This window comes from Xenopus tropicalis, chromosome 8 (genome assembly GCF_000004195.4).
Source record: "Xenopus tropicalis strain Nigerian chromosome 8, UCB_Xtro_10.0, whole genome shotgun sequence".
In the NCBI taxonomy this organism is placed as follows: Eukaryota; Metazoa; Chordata; class Amphibia; order Anura; family Pipidae; genus Xenopus; species Xenopus tropicalis.
This window is the reverse complement of record NC_030684.2, coordinates 5,882,753-5,903,320: the sequence shown is the minus strand read 5'-3', so window position 1 is coordinate 5,903,320 and position 20,568 is coordinate 5,882,753. Positions and strand designations below refer to the sequence as shown.

The 20,568-nt window shown below is 49.4% G+C and overlaps 1 protein-coding gene across 1 annotated transcript in view; it reads right to left on the bottom strand.

Annotated features, from left to right (window-relative positions):
• LOC116406632 (proline-rich extensin-like protein EPR1) overlaps positions 1-2,988 on the bottom strand; it is a 57,595-nt gene extending 54,607 nt beyond the window's left edge. The window contains exon 1 of the mRNA XM_031891046.1: positions 2,943-2,988. Coding sequence (XP_031746906.1) covers positions 2,943-2,988 — 46 coding nt within the window. The remainder of the gene's footprint in view (positions 1-2,942) is intronic.
• Positions 2,989-20,568: the final 17,580 nt, after the last annotated feature.

Sequence of the window (20,568 nt, the reverse complement as noted above, 5' to 3'; positions counted from 1 at the left end):
GGAGCAAATTCTGATGGAAGGGGGAGCGATTTCTGATGGGAGGGGGAGTGAATTCTGATGGGAGGTGGAGCAAATTCTGATGGGAGGGGGAGCAAATTCTGATGGGAGGTGAAGCAAATTCTGATGGGGTTCTGATGGGAGGGGGGAGTGAATTCTGATGGGAGGGAGAGTGAATTCTGATGGGAGGGGGAGCGAATTCTGATGGGAGGGGGAGCAAATGCTGATGAGAGGGGGAGCAAATTCTACTGGGAGGTGGAGCAAATTCTGATGGGAGGGGGAGAAAATTCTGATGGAAGGGGGAGCGAATTGTGATAGGAGGGAGAGCAAATTGTGATGGGAGGTGGAGTCAATTCTGAAGGGAGGGGGAGTGAATTCTAATGGGAGGGGGAGCAAATTGTGATGGGAGGGAGAAAGGAGGGAACTGAGCAGACTCGTGCCCGTGCCCTGAAGGATTTTTCTGAGAGAGGAAGACTGATACCGAAGAACATGTGTACACAAAAGAAGTAAAGAAATCCTGTGTTTCTCTTCATAGAGGACTCAGTGCAGCGTTCCTGTATTTCTGTGGGTTTAGGCGTCTTAAGGAATTTGTTCCCAGAATCCCTTTGGTCTATTTGCATACGTATGAGGCGGTCTCCCCAACCCGAAAATTCCCTAGCTCGGTGCATTTTTTTGAAGAATAGGTTTCCGCTCCAGGGTCGGAAACAAACGACTACAATCACTGGTGGGTGTCCAACAGTTTGCCCCCCACCCCCGCTCCGTGCTTAGATCTTTCCGTGTCCTATAAGCCAGAACATGGAAGGGTCCATTTTGCCTGATCTATAGGGGTAAAGTTCATCTTCCCAACCCCAAATGATATACTTCTCCACCCCAAATCTCCTCCCTCACATGATTCCCTATTAAATTCTATAAATACGTTATTATTCACTTACTTTACCCGGTGAGAGACATACAATAAGCCTATAGGATAAACCCATGGGTTTAGGAGCCTTAAGGAATTTGTTCCCAGAATCCCTTTGGTTTATTTGCATACGTATGAGACGGTCTCCTCAACCCTTTGTTGACCTTCACCCAGATGAGAGGACGGTCCCTGAAAAACGTGGTTAAACTTCATGTCCAAATGAATGATTTGTGGTACCATGAAGATCCCATTTACATGGGTTTACCCTATAGGCTAAAGCTCCCCCAATGGGTTGATGAACCCCAAGAAGGGTGAACCCGGTCTGTAGCTGGGAATCTGATCAGCTATTATCCTGGCTTTGGCTTCAAAAACCCAGTGGGTGAGCTTTAGCCTATAGGATAAACCCATGGGTTTAGGAGCCTTAAGGAATTTGTTCCCAGAATCCCTTTGGTCTATTTGCATATGTATGAGGCAGTCTCCCCAACCTGTTTGAGGCATTCCAGAAAATTCCTTTTTTTCCCCCCATTTTTTGAGAATAGATTGCTGCTCCAGGGTCAGAAACAAACGACTGCAATCACTGGTGGGTGTCCAACAATTTACCCCCCCCCCCCCGCTCCGTGCTTAGATCTTTCCATGTCCTATAAGCCAGAACATGGAAGGGTCCAATTTGCCTGATCTATAGGGGTAAAGTTCATCTTCCCAACCCCAAATGATATACTTCTCCTCCCCAAACCTCCCCCCCCCCACCTACATGATTCCCTATTAAATTCTATAAATACGTTATTATTCGCTTACTTTACCCGGTGAGAGACAATAAGCCGCGCCGAACGCGTTTTGCTCATTTGCATATAGAACTCGAGGGGAGAAATTTCTCCGTTTTTGCAAAATGCAAATGTGGCCGCGATTTCCCCGCTCAGACTGGAATGAATATGCAGTCGGGAACTTTCCTTGCGTTTTTTATGAGAAAACCTGGATTTATCATATAAAATAAAAGGGGCGGGAACTATAATAAATACCTGCCTGGGGAATTCTATGTTTATTCGATACAAAAATAAACAAATAAACTTTATGGGGCACATTTACTAATCCACGAACGTCCGAAAGCGTTTTTTTTTTCGTAATGATCGTTATTTTTGCGATTTTTTTCCGTCGCCGCCGCGATTGTTTCGTATTTTGCGCGACTTTTTCGCCGCCGTTACGACTTTATCATATATGTTTCGTGACTTTTTTCGTTGCTGTCGCGAAACATTCGGATTGTTTTTTCCGCCGTTTACTATAGCGCAATATGAAATAATCACATCGGTGACAAAATAAACGACGGCGCCGAAAACGTCGCGACAAATACGAAACAATCGCGACGGCGATGAAAAAAACGCAAAATTTTCGTTTCCAATCCGTTTTTTTCCCGTTTACTAATCCACAAACGTCCGAAAGCGTTTTTTTTCGTAATGATCGTTATTTTTGCAATTTTTTTCGTCGCCGTCGCAATTGTTTCGTATTTCGCGTGACTTTTTCGCCGCCGTTACGACTTTATCGTTCCTTTTTCCGTGACTTTTTCATCACCGTCGCAACACATTCGGATTGTTTTTTCCGCCGTTTACTATAGCGCAATATGAAATAATCGCGTCGGCGACAAAATAAACGATAAAGTTGCGACAAATACGAAACAATCGCGACGGCGATGAAAAAAACGCAAAATTTTCGTTTCCAATCCGTTTTTTTCCCATTCGGGATTCGGGGATTAGTAAATGTGCCCCTTAGTGTGATGTAGAGAGTGATATCCTGAGACAATTTGCAGTTGGTCTTTATTTTCTATTATTTGTAGTTTTTTTAATGATTTCACTTTTTGTTCAGAAGTTTGGAGTTTCATCTGGTTGCTAGGGTCCAAATTACCTTAGCGACCAGGGAGGGGTTTGAATGAGAGACTGATATACCGTATGAATAGGAGAGGCCTGAATAGAAGCGGTGATGTTGCATACACACCCATCCAGCTATGACTAAACTACAACTCCCAGCATCCCTTGCCCTTATACGGCACACTGACCGAGTTTTGTTCTCTTTGTAATGGATCTAACAACGGGATCCCCCATGCCTAGTAATCTATTCAGGTATGGGACCTGTTTTACAGAATGCACGGGACCTGGGTTTTTCCAGATAAGGGATCTTTCTGTAATTTGGATCTCCGTACAGTCTACTAAAAGATAATTTAAACATTAAAGGCATAGTTTACCCTTAAGTTAATGTTTAGTATGTTATAGAATGTACAGTTCTAAGCAACTTTTCCATTGGTCTTTATTTTTTATAGTTTTTGAATTATGTCCCTTCTTTTTCTGACTCTTTGCAGCTTTCAAATGGGGGTCACTGACCCCGGCAGCCAAACCCTATTGCTCTGTGAGGCTCCAGTTTTATTGTTAGTTACTTTTTATTCCTTATCTTTTTATTCAGCCCCTCCCCTATTTATATAACAGCCTCTCATCCAAACCACTCCCTGGTTGCTAAGGTCCTTTGAGCCCTAGCAACAGGATAACTGACCCCGGCAGCCAAAACCTATTGCTCTGTGAGGCTCCAGTTTTATTGTTATTGTTACTTTTTATTCCTTATCTTTCTATTCAGTCCCTCTACTATTCATATATTAGGTATAAAAAGTAACAATAGAATTATAGTCTCACAGAGCGATAGTTTTTGGTTGCCGGGGTCAGTGACCCCTATTTGAAAGCTGGAAAGAAAGGCAAATAATTCAAAAACTGTAAATAATAAATAATGAAGACCAATTGAAAAGTTGCTCAGAACTGGCCATTCTATAACATACTAAAGGGTAACTTAAACCACCCCTTTTATGACTCCTCTATAGCTTAAATGGCTAGTAGTAGTAGGGGGAAACTTTTGGGGCTATTATTACCTGTCTGGGCAGTGAGGGTTGGAGCGGTGATGTTGCTCGGGGGTTTGGGATTGGGGGGGCAGAATGGGGATATCGGGGGCAGGTAAGTGATAGGTTACACAGAGAGCCATACGGCTAGACAGACAGGAGTGATAGTGAGGGTGTGTGAGTTGCAGTTCAGCAATGCGTTACCCTGGGGAGGGGCATCTGGCTATTAATACCCCCTCCCTATAGGAAGGACACGGAGTGCTGGCTCGGAGCCGCCCGGATCGTCCCGCTGCCCTTCCGCCTCGGAGGGAATTCTATTTATTACTGTCGGTAACACAATTGCTTTGCGCTTCTCTGTAATAACAATAAATAATGAATGGGCCTGTAATGGCTTCCAATTACTCAGCCTGTGCCCTGCGCCGCCAGTTGGTAGTGATCCGGAGTATGACTGAACTACAACTCCCAGCATCCCCTGCCTGACTCACCCTTATGTGGCACAGGTGAGGCGGGCAGTAACCCACGGCAACCAATCAAATTGTTGTATTCATTGTTCTACCTGCAGCTGGCTGAAAAAAGCCAGTGGCTGGTTGACCAATGGCAATGAGCCCCACTTTTGTTCTCTTTGTAATGGATCTAACAATCCCAATGCCTATAAGTCTATTCTGTTGTACAGGTATGGGACCTTTTATCCAGAATGCACCTGGGGTTTCCAGCCTTTGTGCCCTTGGATCAGAGCCTTTGGGGCCCTCGGATCAGAGCCTTTGGGGCCCTCGGATCAGAGCCTTTGTGCCCTTGGATCAGAGCCTTTGGGGCCCTTGGATCAGAGCCTTTGTGCCCTTGGATCAGAGCCTTTGGGGCCCTTGGATCAGAGCCTTTGTGCCCTTGGATCAGAGCCTTTGGGGCCCTCGGATCAGAGCCTTTGTGCCCTTGGATCAGAGCCTTTGGGGCCCTTGGATCAGAGCCTTTGTGCCCTTGGATCAGAGCCTTTGTGCCCTTGGATCAGAGCCTTTGTGCCCTTGGATCAGAGACTTTGTGCCCTTGGATCAGAGACTTTGTGCCCTTGGATCAGAGCCTTTGTGCCCTTGGATCAGAGCCTTTGTGCCCTCGGATCAGAGACTTTGTGCCCTTGGATCAGAGCCTTTGTGCCCTTGGATCAGAGCCTTTGGGGCCCTTGGATCAGAGACTTTGTGCTCTTGGATCAGAGCCTTTGTGCCCTTGGATCAGAGCCTTTGTGGCCCTCGGATCAGAGACTTTGGGGCCCTCGGATCAGAGCCTTTGGGGCCCTTGGATCAGAGCCTTTGGGGCCTTCGGATCAGAGCCTTTGTGCCCTTGGATCAGAGCCTTTGTGGCCCTCGGATCAGAGCCTTTGTGCCCTTGATCAGAGCCTTTGTGCCCTTGGATCAGAGCTTTGTGGCCCTCGATAGAGACTTTGTGCCCTTGATCAGAGCCCTTTGGGGCCCTTGGATCAGAGCCTTTGGGGCCTTCGGATCAGAGCCTTTGTGCCCTTGGATCAGAGCCTTTGTGGCCCTCGGATCAGAGACTTTGTGCCCTTGGATCAGAGCCTTTGGGGCCCTTGGATCAGAGCCTTTGTGGCCCTCGGATCAGAGCCTTTGGGGCCCTCGGATCAGAGCCTTTGTGGCCCTTGGATCAGAGCCTTTTGTTGGGGCCTTCGGATCAGAGCCTTTGTGGCCCTCGGATCAGAGCCTTTGTGGCCCTCGGATCAGAGCCTTTGTTGCCCTCGGATCAGAGCCTTTATGTGCCCGTTGGATCAGAGGCCTGTTGTGGCCTGTGTCGGATCAGAGACTTTGTGCCCCTTGGGAATCAGAAGCCTTTGGGGCCCTTGGATTTCAGAGCCCTTTGGGGTTGCGTCGTATCAGATGCGCTTTGGTGCCTGTTGGATCAGATGGCTTGTGTGGCCGCCTCGACTCAAGAGAATTTTGGTGCCCTTGGATCAGAGGCCATTTTTTGTGGTGGCCCTGTGGAGTGTCAGATGCCCTTTAGGTTGGGTCCCTAGCGTATTCGTAGAGCCTTGTGGGGCCGGCTCGGATCAGAGCCTTTGGTGCCGTTGGATCAAGGGCACTTTGTGCCTTGGATCAGCAGCCTTTCATCGGATTCAGGAGCCTTGTGGGGTCCCGTCATTATTGTGTTTTTTGGTGATGTTGGTCTTCTGGTTATCGATGAGCCTGCTTTGTGCCCCCTCTTGGATCTAGATCTCTGTTGTGGCGCGCCTCGCGGGATTCAGACGGCCTTTGTGCCTTCGGTGGATCAGAGCCTTTGTGGCTGCGCTCTGGATCAGAGACCGTCTTGTGTTCCTGCGCGGATGGCAGGAGCCTGTGTGCATCTCGGATCAAGCAGCCGTTTGGGGCCCGTTTGGGTTGGATCAGAGCACTTTGGGGCCCTCGTGATCGAGAGCCCCTTTGTGCCCTTTTGCTTAGATCAGAGCCTTGTGTGCCCTGGATCAGGCCTTTGTGGCCCGTGATCAGGAGCCTTTGGGGCTCCTTGGTATCCAGAGCCTGTTGTGAGCCTGTAGATCAGGACTGCTGTTTGTGCCTTTGTTGATCCAGAACCTTCTGGCGGAGCCCTTAGATCAGAGCCTTTGTGGCGTCCTTAGCGATCAGAGCCTTTGTTGTGCCCTCTGTGATGTTTGATCAAGTACCCTGTTCTGGGGCCCTCGGGATGCAAGAGCCTTCTTTGCGCGTCTCGGATTCAGAACCTGTGTGTGGCCCTTTGGATCAGAGCCCTTTGGGTGCGCCTTAGGTCAGAGCCTTTGGGGTCCTGATCCAAGGAGGCCGTTTGTGGCCCCTTTGGAGATCAGGAGCGCTTTGGGGCCTTGTCGGAATCAGAGCCCTTCGTGCCCGTTGGATCAGAAGCGCTTTGTGGGGCCCTCTCGCAGTGCAGAGGAACTTTGTGCCCGGTTGAGGTCCAGATGCCTGTTTGGGGCACTCGGGATCAGTACGCCTTTGTGGCCACGTGTCGGATCAGAGCCGTGTTGGAGTGCCCTTAGGATCCAGGAGCCTTTGGGGCCCCGTGCGGCGAATGCAGAGCCTTTGGGCCTTTCTCGGATTCAGAGCCGTGTTTGCGTGGCCTCCTTGATAGATCAGATGTCCTGTTGTTGCTCTCTGTGATCAGAGCCGTTTGTGCCTTTTTTGGATGCAGGTAGCCTTGGCCGGCCCACTCGGGATCAGAGCCATTGGTGGGCCCTCGGGATCAGACCCTGTTGTGGCTCCTTGAAGTTAGAGCCGTTTGCTTCCATAATGGAGAGAGGAACTTGAGCCTGTAGGGTGCATGTTGTTACTCATAACGCGTCATGATCTGCTGGGGGGGGCTGGAAACCCGGTTAATCCAATCTCGCCGGGGAGTTGATTTGTAGAGGGGCAACATCTGGCGCGGCCGATTGTTGTGGGGGCCCAAAACTCGGCTCGTGGTCTGCGGCCGAGTCGTATTGTACGGACGCCAGCCTGCCAGCCTTCTGTCACGCATGCCGCGGGCGTGCCGATGGCCAAGCCGGCATCTCCCCGCCAGCCTGAGCTGTCACTCCAGGACCGCGACCAGAAGCGTTATGCATTGCCGTGAGCTGCAGTGCTCTCTTCAGTGGATCCGTGCTCGCAGCCGGGGCTGTCTAATGGGAGCTATTGTGCGACTCGCATGCGTTGGCTGGTGTTTGTTGGAGAAGGATCAAGGATCTCGGAGATCAAGCATTGTCACTCGGTTACCTTTCGATGCGTTTAATTGGTTAAAGCGGCATGTCCTGTCAAATGTTGGATATGAAACAGTGCAGAGCTGGAGGGAAATCTAGTGTGGTTGTCTGCACTATTGCTCAGGGGGCTTGGCTCTCGCGTAAGCTTTGCATTCGTCAGAGCAATTGGTGATCCGCTGGCTCAGCCTATCCTGTCCAGGATCGGGTGGGCATCTTTAAATAGCGTCTCGTGCTGGTCGGTACGTGGGGAAAGGCTCAAGGGGCCACTGAGCTCTAGTGTCGGTGGGTGTGGCGGCACCTGTGCGTGTGCGCAGAAGCAGATGTTGGATAGGGGTGGGAGCAGCGATTCAGTCATGACAAGTGGGGGAGGGAGCAAGATAGCCGTGCCGAGTAGGGTCTTCGAGAATAGCATACTCTAAGGGATAATGAAAGAAATCCAATGTCGGATCTGTGCGGAACTTCTCCTCCGGTTTACATGGGAGTAGGGAAGGGAACAATAGGCCTTAGCTGAAAGCGGTTCTAATGTGTAGCGCTGCTGAAAGGCTCAGACTCAGGTTCACGCACTTTCACGCTGCTTGGGTTGCGCTGGGTCAAGTTGGAGTGATAGTCCCCCCTACCCTCACCCCCAGGTCAGCCGATAGCAGAACAGATGGGCGAAGTGGAGGCAAGATAAAGCAAGCTTCCCAGAGCGGTTGAATACAGCCTGAAAGTAGCAACCCATAGTGGCAAGAAATGCGCAAGTCCGGCTTTGGACGTTGGCACTTGGCCTGCCGAGTGTACGATGGGAGTAGGAGAAACAATAGGGGCGTTTACGTGAAAGCAGTTCTGAATGTGGTAGCCGCTGTGCCTTGCATAGCTCAGACTCAGGCAGCACTTTGCTCTGCTGGCGCTGCAAGTGGTGGAGTGAATATCTCGCCGCCCCCGCTGTGCCACCGTCACCACTGTAAGTCGCAAGGTAGCCGAATCAGGCTCTGAACAATGGGAAAGGGAGCGAAGATAGCACGCTCGACAGTATGGTATGTCAGACACTAGTCACTCGAGAGTCGGTTAGGTAAGGTGCCAAGTCCGGCGTTCGGGACCTGCTCCGGCTCCAGGTTAACATGGGAGTAAGAGAGAAACACATTGGTTACTGCTGAAAGCAGTTCTAATGGTGTAGCGCTGGCTGAAAAGCGTCCGACTCAGGCACACTTGTGAAGTTGACCTGGCTGCGCTGCAACGTTGACGAGTGAGTTTTTTCTAAAAGTTTTAAGATTATTGTTGCAGTTTAAATCAATGAGTAATGAAAATATTCAGCGCCAAGCCGTGTGCTGGTCATCGGTTTCATTGACTAGGTCGACAGTTTGCCTAAATAATTAAATGCATCTGATACACAAGTGTTCTTTCGTCGCAAAGCTAGTGACCGGGCCGTCTTAACTGTAATCTCCAATCGGGTCTGAAGATGGTTCCATGGAAAGGTGGCGCTTGTTGTTTCTAAATCCCTATCTTATTAAATTGTGAATACCACTGCTTACTGATCTTAATATCTTAGAATAAACATGAATACAAACTGTCAAAGTGGCGTCCGAGCAGAGGCTTCCAGCTCGCCAGTCCGTGCCATAGGTGAATACACAAAGAAGTATGATAGGCAGGGGTTGGGTAGCAGGAGCCCCTTGGCATTGTGCGGGGGGCCCTTGGATGGCAGCCCCAGTAGACCTGCCCGCACACATTAGTCCAGCCCTGGATACTATGAGTACATAATGGAGCGGATTAATAATAGATCGACCCAGTTTGGGTCAGCTCTGATCCCACTTCCGCTGTTGAGATACACAGATTCAGAAAGGCTACAACAAGGCAAGAACATTCCTTCTCTGTAATATTTTGTATTTATAGATGCATATGTGGTAGGGGGTGGCCAATAAGTGGTTTCCCTTAGGACATGTACAGTATGGGAGGGTACATGCTTATTGCTGTGCCTAGAAGAACGTTTCTGGTGCTTCGTCTGGTGTATAGTTTTGTATTTATTACATATTGGGTCAGGGGCGTGCCATAGTGTTTCCCTTTAGACAGTATCAGTATGGGGTACAGCTTATTGTTGTGCATCCGAGAGTGGTCGTTCTGTTCTCGAACATCCTCTCTGTATGATGTTGTATTATTACATATGGGTAGGGTGGTGGCCATAGTGTGTTTCCCTTAGACATGTTGACATGTATGGGGGGGTATCAGCTATTGGTGTGCTCCCAGAAACAGTTCCTCTCTGGTAGTATTTGTATTTATCCAACATATGGTGGCATTTGCTGGTAGGTGGGTGCACTTATGTGGTTCTCCCTACGACAGTTATCGTATGGTGGGGTTACAGCTTATTGTGTGCCCAGATAATCTATTCTCTTCTGTAATCTGTATTTATACATATGAGGTATGGGGGTGCCATAGGAGTGTTTCCGCCTTAGACAGGTACATGTATGGCGGGGGTACAACTTTATTTGTGGATGCCCTAGAGACGATTCTCGGTCTGTAATATTTGGTATGTTATACATATGGGTAGGGGGGGTGCCATAAGTTGTTTCCCTTAGAGCAGTACGATGTATGGGGAGGTACTAGCTTTATTGGTGAGCCCAGGGAACATGCCTTCTCTCGTAGTGAGTTTGTAGTTTAACATATGGGTCAGTGCAGGTGCCATATGTGTTGGTGTTCCCTTCTGAGACAGTGAACACGTGGGGGTGTACAGGCTTATTGTGTGTGGCCACGCAGAAACATTCACTGTCTCTGTGTATTTTGTATTATATACATATGGGTAGGCGGGGTGCCATAGTATGTGTTCCCTTAGACAGGCTGGTTACAGTATCGGGGGTAAGCGAGCTGTTATTGGTGATGCCGAGAACATTCCTTCTTTACTGTAAGTATTTTGTATTTATGTAGCATTACTGGGGTGAGGAGGGGTGCCATACTGGGTGTTTCCGATTCCAGATAGCAGTGACAGTAAGTCGGGGGCTACAGCTTATTGTGTCCCAGAAGATCATGTCCCTCGTCTGTGATATTTGTATTTACTGACATATGGGTAGTGGGGTGCCATATAGTGGTTCCCTTAGATTCAGTACTAGTATCGGAGGGGTACAGCTTATGGTGTGTGGCCAGAAGCAGGTTGCCTTCTGCTGTATTATTTGTATTGATATAACATATGGGTGGGGTGCCCATAAGTGTTTCCCGTTCAGACAGTACAGGCTATTGGGGTGACAAGCTTATTGGTGTGGCGCCGAGAACATTCGGCGTCTCTGTATTAATCTTTGTATTGTAGTCAGCATTATGGGTAGGGGGTGCCATAGTGGGTTTCCCTAGAGTCAGTAACAGTATGGGGTGAGCAGCGCTTATTGTGTGCCAGACGCATCTCTTCTCGTGTTCATATTTGTATTTATACAATATGGGGGTAGGGGAGGTGCCATAAGTGTTTTTCCCTTAAGACAGTACAGTAGCTCGGGGGGTACAGCTTATTGTGTGCCCCAGAACATCGTCCATCTTGTCTGGCTATATGTTGTTGCTAGGGCAGCAGTGCGATTTATAGCATATCTGCGGTAGGGCGGGTGCCATCGAATGTGTTTCTTAGACCGAAGTACAAGGAGTTATGCGGGGGGTACGATGCTTATTAATTGTGTGCCCAGGAAACATCTCCTTCTCGTGTATAGTTTGTATTTTATACATATGGGTCAAGGTGGTGGTCCATAGTGTTTCCACTTAGAGACTATGTACACAGTCAATGTGGGGTACAGCTTTATTGTGTGCCGTCAGAAGCATTCTTCTCTGTGATACTCTTTGTTATTTATAGCAGCTATGGGTAGGGGGTGCCATAGGTGCTTCCCTAGAGCAGTCCAGGTATTAGCAGATGGATAACGAGCTTATTGTGTGCGCCGCAGAACAGTATCCTTCTGCGATGTACTGATTTGTAGGTTAGGTGTGTAGCATGATGCTTGGTAGGGTTGCCATACGGTGTTTTTCCCTGTGAGACACGCAGTCACAAGGGTAGGGGGGGTACAGCTTAATTGTGTGCCCAGAAGCGATTCCCGGTGCTGCTCTGTAGTATTTGTATTATGAATGACATATGGGTAGGGGGGTGCCCATAGTGTGTTTTCCCCTTAAGACAGTACAGTATGGGGGGTACAGCATATTCGGTGTGCCCAGAAGTCAGTTCCAATCTCTGTATATTTGCGTATATATATACCATATGGGTGAGCAGGGTGGCCCAGTAGCCGTGTTGTCCCGGTTAGAGCAGTAACAGGTGAATAGGGGGTAGCAGCGTTATTCTGTGCGCCGAGAGCATTCCATCGTCTCTGTATAGTGTTGTATTTATACGATATGGAGTAGGATGGTGCCTATACGTGTTTTCCTTAGACGACAGTACAGTATGGGGGTACAGCTTATTGTGTGCCCAGATACATTCCGTTCTGTATCTTCTTAGTATTTAATCAGCAATATGGGTTAGGCTGGGGCTGCCAGTATCGTTGTTTGCCTTGTGAGGATGCCTGTAGTTGGTTGCGTTCCGGTCCGACATTCCTGTATTGACAGAATATGATGGGATATATAAAAGGGCGAAATACTGGGGCGGTTTACCAACAAATCATACTGAGGTAGAACAAATAAAAAGCGGCCTAAAATTAAAAGTAAATAATAGACAATCTTTCGCTCGCAGTTTGCCAGATGGTGCGGTTCCGGCGGGTTGCGGGGCCAGCGCTTGCGGGGTCAGTGAGCAAGTAGAGGTGAAATGAGAGAGTACGAATTTCCCGAGAATGCCCGTGGGGGGAGCCAGAGTATTTTCCGGCGCGCGCTCCACAGGTCCGGGGGAGGGCGGGAGGCCAGAGAAAGCGGAGGAGGGGAGCCTTGTCAGGGACGCAGGCGTGAGGCTGCTGGGCGGTGCGCATGGCTCATGTCCTTGGGCTCGCGTGTAGGGGCTGTGTTATGGCCGGGTGAGGCCGGGGCATTGGGTCTCGTCTTGCAGTGAGAGGAGAAGATCTATTGACGGGGAAGGAGGGGCTTCGGCTTGCGTTCAACATCTGCTCCCTGGAACTGGGGCCGAGCTGGCTGGAGGACGGTCCACCGGAGGAGATCAACGGTGGAGAGAAGCTGAAGAAGAAGTGCCCTGGAAGCACAGTAAGATTGGTTGGTGGAGGGTGGGGGGGGCATGGCAAGCCGCCACCTGTCAAACAGGGATAAGATGGGGCTCCCTCAGTGATCAGGGTAAGGTCCCTTCCTCTTCCGGGGTGTGGATACAGGGTGGTTCCCTCCAATTTCGATGGGTAGTGGAGCAGGGGGTCGTCCCTCGAATGGTGTCCATGGGTTGTAGGCAGTGGGGTACCCCTCAGAGTTTCATGGGGTGGTAGCGGGGGTGTTCCTCTCAATTGCTCATGGGGTGTAAGCAGAGGGGTTCTCCATCAATTTGGTCATGGGGGTGATATGCGCGGTATTCCTCAGATGTTTCATGGGGTGTAGCAGGTGGGGTACTCCTCTAATCTTCATGGGTGCTAAGCTAGGGGAGGTATCCCTCATTTCATGGGGTGTAAGCAGGGGGTACATCGCCTCAATATCTCATGGGCTGTGGTAGCAGGCGGGGGTTCCGCTCAAATTTCATGGGTGTAGGCTGGCAGGGGGGTTGTCGCCTCAATTTCATGGGGTGTAGCAGGGGAGGTTCCCTGACATTGTCATGGGCGTTTAGCAGGGGGTGATCCTTACAATTGTCTATGGGGTGTAGGCAGGGGGTATATTCTCTCAATTGTCGATGGGGTGTAGCAAGGGGCGGGTTTTTCCCTGCAGACATTCATGGGGTGGTACAGGGGGGGTATCCCTCATAGTGTTTATGGGGTGTGGCAGGAAGGGGGTGGTCCCCTCGAAATTCATGGGGTGTAAGCAGGGGGTATCCCTTCAATGTTCATGGGGTGTAGCAGGGGGTATCCCTCAATTTCATGGGGTGCTAGCAGTAGGGCGGTGTCCCTCAAAGGTTTCATGGGGTTACGCAGGGGGTTCCCGCACTCGAATTTCAAATGGAGTTTAGCCAGGGAGGGGTAGTCCTCAATTTCATAGGTGGTGTGAGCAGGGGGTATCCCTTCAATTTCACTGGGGGTGGTAGCCAGGGGGTCATCGCCTCAATTTCATCTGGGGTGGTAGGCCACCGGGGTATCCCTCAACTTTCATGGAGAGGGTTGTAGGCAGGGGGGTGTCCCCTCAAGTTTCCATTGGTGGTGTAGCTACGGGGGTAGTCAGCCTGATTTCCATGGGGCTGTGAAGCGAGGAGAGGGGGGTTGTCCCTACGAAGTTGTTGCGATGGGTGTAGTGCCCCCCCAACAGAGAGAAGGAAGGTACCTCCTCAGTATTTAGTGTGTCAGAGATGGGTATGTAGCTGAAGGGGGTACCCTCAGATTTATCATGGGGTGTACGCAGGGGTATCCGTTCAATTTCAATGGGGTGTAGCAGGGGCGTACCCCTGCCAGTTCTATGGGGTGTCAGCGGGGGTACCCCTCAAATTGTGCTAATGGTGGTGTAGCCAGGGGTACCCCCTGCAGAATTTCGATGGGGTTTTAGCAGCGGGGTGTCCTGGCAAGCGTTTCATTGGGGTGGTAGCAGGGGTAGCCCTCCCTCATAGATTTGCATGGCGGTGTAAGGCAGGGGGTACCCCTCAAATTTCATGGGGGTTTAGCAGGGGTACCCTCAATTTCATGGGGTTTAGCTACAGGGGTAACCCCCTTCAATCTTCACTGGGGTGTCAGCAGGGGTTCCCCTCATTTCATGGGGTTGTAGCTAGGGGTTCGCCGGCTCAACTTATCATGGGTGTAGCGGGGATTCCCCTCAAATTTCTTATGGGGTGTATGCAGGCGGGTATCCCTCAATTTCATGGGTGTAGAGCAAGGGGGTTCCCTTCAAGATTTCGATGGGTGTAGAAAGGGTTCCCTACGTATATGTTCATGGGTGGTAGCATGGGGGTATGCTCCCTTTCAAATTTCATGGGGTGTGAGCAGGGGAGTTCACCCCAATTTCATTGGGGTGTAGTCAGGGGCTATCCTCATAATTGATCATGGCGGTGTAGATGGGGTTTCCCTGCGCTCATATTTCCTGGGGTAGTAGCAGTTGGTATTCCTCTCAATTTTCATGGGGGTGTAGCAGGGGGGTTCCTCCGTCAATTTCCATGGGTGTGGTAGCAGGGGGTGATGCCTTTCATTTTATAGGCGTTGGGGTATGGCTTGGCGCTGGCAACTGCCTGGGGTAATGGCTGGCACTGCCTTGGGTGATGGCTGGCACCTGCCTGAGTATGGCTTGGCACTGCTGGTTATGGCCTTGCAGCTGTTCCTTGGGTAATGCGCGTGGCATCTGCCGCCGGGGTATGGCTGGCATGGCCGGGGGTATGGCTCAGGCACTGGCCGTGGGGGTATCCGCTGGCACTGGCCTGCGGGTATGGCCCTGGCACTGCCCGGGGTATGGCTGGGCACTGCCGGGGGAATGTATTCGTGCTGGTTTGTTTGTTGTGGTCGCTGATCTGTTGGTTGTTGGTAGTGTAGCGTGCTGATTGGTTCACGCTTGATCTGGCTGGGAGATCTGTGAGATCGAATTTCTGCGGTGGGCGACGTGTGATTCGATTGTATGTGAGGTCTATTTTTGGTGATGGGTCGGCGTAGTAAGATCTGGCTGGCACTGGCGCGGTGTGCGTGATCGCGGAGCTGGGCGACGTTGCGTGGGTTTCGCTGGCACTCGCGTTGGCGTATCCGCTCGGCAGTCTGTCTGTGGGTAATGTGCTGGCATCGGAGTGGCTTCTGCGGTGGTGATTTTTCCGGAAGCTGTGGTGCGGCGCCGGGGCTGGCAGCTGTTGTGGGTATACGCTGCAACTGTGTGGGTAATGGCGTCTGTCTACTATTGTCGCTGGCCTGTGGGTATCGCTGGCACTGTAATGGCTGCTACACATTAAAACATCTGTGCCCGGGGGGGGGGGCTCTGCACCCAGTGGCAGGGAAACCAAAGTGGCACATTACCCTGGGAGTGAGAGGCTGGGTAGGTGCCAGGCCCTGGGCAAATAGAAGTTTCATGGCGCCAGTAAAACCGACCCACAGAGCCGAATCTGAATGATTCATTAACCCTTCTGTGTCCCTCTCTGCCTGACTGAGTGCTGGGGGGGGAGAGTCACAGCTCCTATAGGATTGTCAGCTGATTGGTTGCCGGGGGACTGCGCCTGGGCAATATTAGTCACATGAGACCCAGTAAATAAGCGCTGTGTGCCCAGCAGGGGCCCGGCCCATTCTGTTCATTATACCCCATGCCTGAACCTAAAGGAATTTCCCTATTGGCCACTTGCCTTTCTTAATACGGCCATTCAGGGCCCTTTCTATTTATAGCATGGGGGGGGGGCTGCTTGTGTCTTTCCCTGGTATTTATAGAGCAAGAGCCTGACCCTTCTGGGATCTCCCCTTATTATATTGATCCCCCATCCCCTTCCCCACACAGGCACCGAGCTCTCCCTAAATACAAATATACAGAGAAGGAATGTTCTGGGCACACAATAAGCTGTACCCCCATACTGTACTGTCTAAGGGAAACACTATGGCACCTCCCTCCCATATGTATAAATACAAATATACAGAGAGGGAATGTTCTGGGCACACAATAAGCTGTACCCCCATACTGTACTGTCTGAGGGAAACACTATGGCACCCCCTACCCATATGTATAAATACAAATATACAGAGAAGGAATGTTCTGGGCACACAATAAGCTGTACCCCCATACTGTACTGTCTAAGGGAAACACTATGGCACCCCCTACCCATATGTATAAATACAAATATACAGAGAAGGAATGTTCTGGGCACACAATAAGCTGTACCCCCATACTGTACTGTCTAAGGGAAACACTATGGCACCCCCTACCCATATGTATAAATACAAATATACAGAGAAGGAATGTTCTGGGCACACAATAAGCTGTACCCCCATACTGTACTGTCTAAGGGAAACACTATGGCACCCCCTACCCATATGTATAAATACAAATATACAGAGAAGGAATGTTCTGGGCACACAATAAGCTGTACCCCCATACTGTACTGTCTAAGGGAAACACTATGGCACCTCCCTCCCATATGTATAAATACAAATATACAGAGAAGGAATGTTCTGGGCACACAATAAGCTGTACCCCCATACTGTACTGTCTAAGGGAAACACTATGGCACCCCCTACCCATATGTATAAATACAAATATACAGAGAGGGAATGTTCTGGGCACACAATAAGCTGTACCCCATACTGTACTGTCTAAGGGAAACACTATGGCACCCCCTACCCATATGTATAAATCCAAATATACAGAGAAGGAATGTTCTGGGCACACAATAAGCTGTACCCCCATACTGTACTGTCTAAGGGAAACACTATGGCACCCCCTACCCATATGTATAAATCCAAATATACAGAGAAGGAATGTTCTGGGCACACAATAAGCTGTACCCCCATACTGTACTGTCTAAGGGAAACACTATGGCACCCCCTACCCATATGTATAAATACAAATATACAGAGAAGGAATGTTCTGGGCACACAATAAGCTGTACCCCCATACTGTACTGTCTAAGGGAAACACTATGGCACCCCCTACCCATATGTATAAATACAAATATACAGAGAAGGAATGTTCTGGGCACACAATAAGCTGTACCCCCATACTGTACTGTCTAAGGGAAACACTATGGCACCCCCTACCCATATGTATAAATACAAATATACAGAGAAGGAATGTTCTGGGCACACAATAAGCTGTACCCCCATACTGTACTGTCTAAGGGAAACACTATGGCACCTCCCTCCCATATGTATAAATCCAAATATACAGAGAAGGAATGTTCTGGGCACACAATAAGCTGTACCCCCATACTGTACTGTCTAAGGGAAACACTATGGCACCCCCTACCCATATGTATAAATCCAAATATACAGAGAAGGAATGTTCTGGGCACACAATAAGCTGTACCCCCATACTGTACTGTCTAAGGGAAACACTATGGCACCCCCTACCCATATGTATAAATACAAATATACAGAGAAGGAATGTTCTGGGCACACAATAAGCTGTACCCCCATACTGTACTGTCTAAGGGAAACACTATGGCACCCCCTACCCATATGTATAAATACAAATATACAGAGAAGGAATGTTCTGGGCACACAATAAGCTGTACCCCCATACTGTACTGTCTAAGAGAAACACTATGGCACCCCCTACCCATATGTATAAATACAAATATACAGAGAGGGAATGTTCTGGGCACACAATAAGCTGTACCCCCATACTGTACTGTCTAAGGGAAACACTATGGCACCCCCTACCCATATGTATAAATACAAATATACAGAGAAGGAATGTTCTGGGCACACAATAAGCTGTACCCCCATACTGTACTGTCTAAGGGAAACACTATGGCACCTCCCTCCCTTATGTAATCTAATATTTCCATTCCGTCAGTGTTGGTATGATAAGTGGCCATGTTGCTGTCGGTTGCCGTGGCGGCGTTGCTAGGGTAGGATCACTTAGTTTCTGTGGTTGCTGCCTGTGCGGGTAGCAGTAGGTGTGTGGGTGAGTAGCTAATTGGCTGTGCATTGTGGGACATTAGGGGCGGCGCTGTTTGTGCTTTTGTCATTATCACCGCGTGTCGGAGCCGTAACGCTTCCCCCCCACGTAAACGTGAGAATGAGCTGCTGTCACTGTTTTTATTAGAAACATATTTTTTATTCTCAATTAGCACTTTTATAATGGAAACCCGGATCTTTTCAGTTTCAGGCATTGCAGCCTTTAACCACTTCATTATAGCCCATAGATCTCCTGTTGTGTTATAACAACTCATTGAGGCTTATTGAGATGGCAAGAGCTTTGCTGACCGTGCAGTTTGCAGCTCAGGGATAATAAGTTGCCCTTTTTATAGACTGTAATGGCAACTACTTGGCCCGGCCGGTGTATCTACAGGTCAGGCAATTATCACTTGCTATGGAGAGTATTTACTGGCTGTAACTCTCTCTGTACAGGCTATGAGCAAACTTAGGGGGCTGTTCCTGCTGAATTGTGCTTAGTACAGGGGAATCCCTATGTGCCATAGTTTTATGGTATCTCTCTGTACAGGCTATGGGCAAACTTAGGGGGCTGTTCCTGCTGAATTGTGCTTAGTACAGGGGAATCCCTATGTGCCATAGTTTTATGGTATCTCTCTGTACAGGCTATGGGCAAACTTAGGGGGCTGTTCCTGCTGAATTGTGCTTAGTACAGGGGAATCCCTATGTGCCATAGTTTTATGGTATCTCTCTGTACAGGCTATGGGCAAACTTAGGGGGCTGTTCCTGCTGAATTGTGCTTAGTACAAGGGAATCCCTATGTGCCATAGTTTTATGGTATCTCTCTGTACAGGCTATGAGCAAACTTAGGGGGCTGTTCCTGCTGAATTGTGCTTAGTACAGGGGAATCCCTATGTGCCATAGTTTTATGGTATCTCTCTGTACAGGCTATGAGCAAACTTAGGGGGCTGTTCCTGCTGAATTGTGCTTAGTACAGGGGAATCCCTATGTGCCATAGTTTTATGGTATCTCTCTGTACAGGCTATGGGCAAACTTAGGGGGCTGTTCCTGCTGAATTGTGCTTAGTACAGGGGAATCCCTATGTGCCATAGTTTTATGGTATCTCTCTGTACAGGCTATGGGCAAACTTAGGGGGCTGTTCCTGCTGAATTGTGCTTAGTACAGGGGAATCCCTAGGGATGACAGTTACACATAACTATAAACCCAGTGAGAATGAGGAATGAATGGATATTGGGGAGTTGTATCAGGAGTCAGAACCAGCAGTGCAGGGAAGGGAAAGGGACAGACACAGTGACAGTTACACATAACTATAAACCCAGTGAGAATGAGGAATGAATGGATATTGGGGAGTTGTATCAGGAGTCAGAACCAGCAGTGCAGGGAAGGGAAAGGGACAGACACAGTGACAGTTACACATAACTATAAACCCAGTGAGAATGAGGAATGAATGGATATTGGGGAGTTGTATCAGGAGTCAGAACCAGCAGTGCAGGGAAGGGAAAGGGACAGACACAGTGACAGTTACACATAACTATAAACCCAGTGAGAATGAGGGATGAATGGATATTGGGGAGTTGTATCAGGAGTCAGAACCAGCAGTGCAGGGAAGGGAAAGGGACAGTGACAGTTACACATAACTATAAACCCAGTGAGAATGAGGAATGAATGGATATTGGGGAGTTGTATCAGGAGTCAGAACCAGCAGTGCAGGGAAGGGAAAGGGACAGACACAGTGACAGTTACACATAACTATAAACCCAGTGAGAATGAGGGATGAATGGATATTGGGGAGTTGTATCAGGAGTCAGAACCAGCAGTGCAGGGAAGGGAAAGGGACAGACACAGTGACAGTTACACATAACTATAAACCCAGTGAGAATGAGGGATGAATGGGTATTGGGGAGTTGTATCAGGAGTCAGAACCAGCAGTGCAGAGAAGGGAAAGGGACAGACACAGTGACAGTTACACATAACTATAAACCCAGTGAGAATGAGGAATGAATGGATATTGGGGAGTTGTATCAGGAGTCAGAACCAGCAGTGCAGGGAAGGGAAAGGGACAGACACAGTGACAGTTACACATAACTATAAACCCAGTGAGAATGAGGAATGAATGGGTATTGGGGAGTTGTATCAGGAGTCAGAACCAGCAGTGCAGGGAAGGGAAAGGGACAGACAGGGACATGGCTTAGAATATTTTTCATGTTTTTGGGTTTATATCCCCTTTAAATCAGTCCCACTGTGAGTCGGATACTTTCGCTTGTCCTGCAGCTTCCCCTGTACCACCCCCCCCCCCCCGACCCATGAGGAGACTGCAGGGTGAATGCCCCACATACCGATACAGTAGGATTCCGTGCCAGCCGCAGGCAGCGGTTCAAGTTACCAGCAATTCCCCAATGTGGGAATATTTATAACTGACATTAAGACAAAGTGCTTTGGGGGGGGGCAGCCAGGGGCCCGGGAGGGGTGCATTATGGGGGGTTGACATAATGCTCAGCATGGGGGGGAAGCAATCAGAGTGAGGCTACTGTATTTAATGTATAAA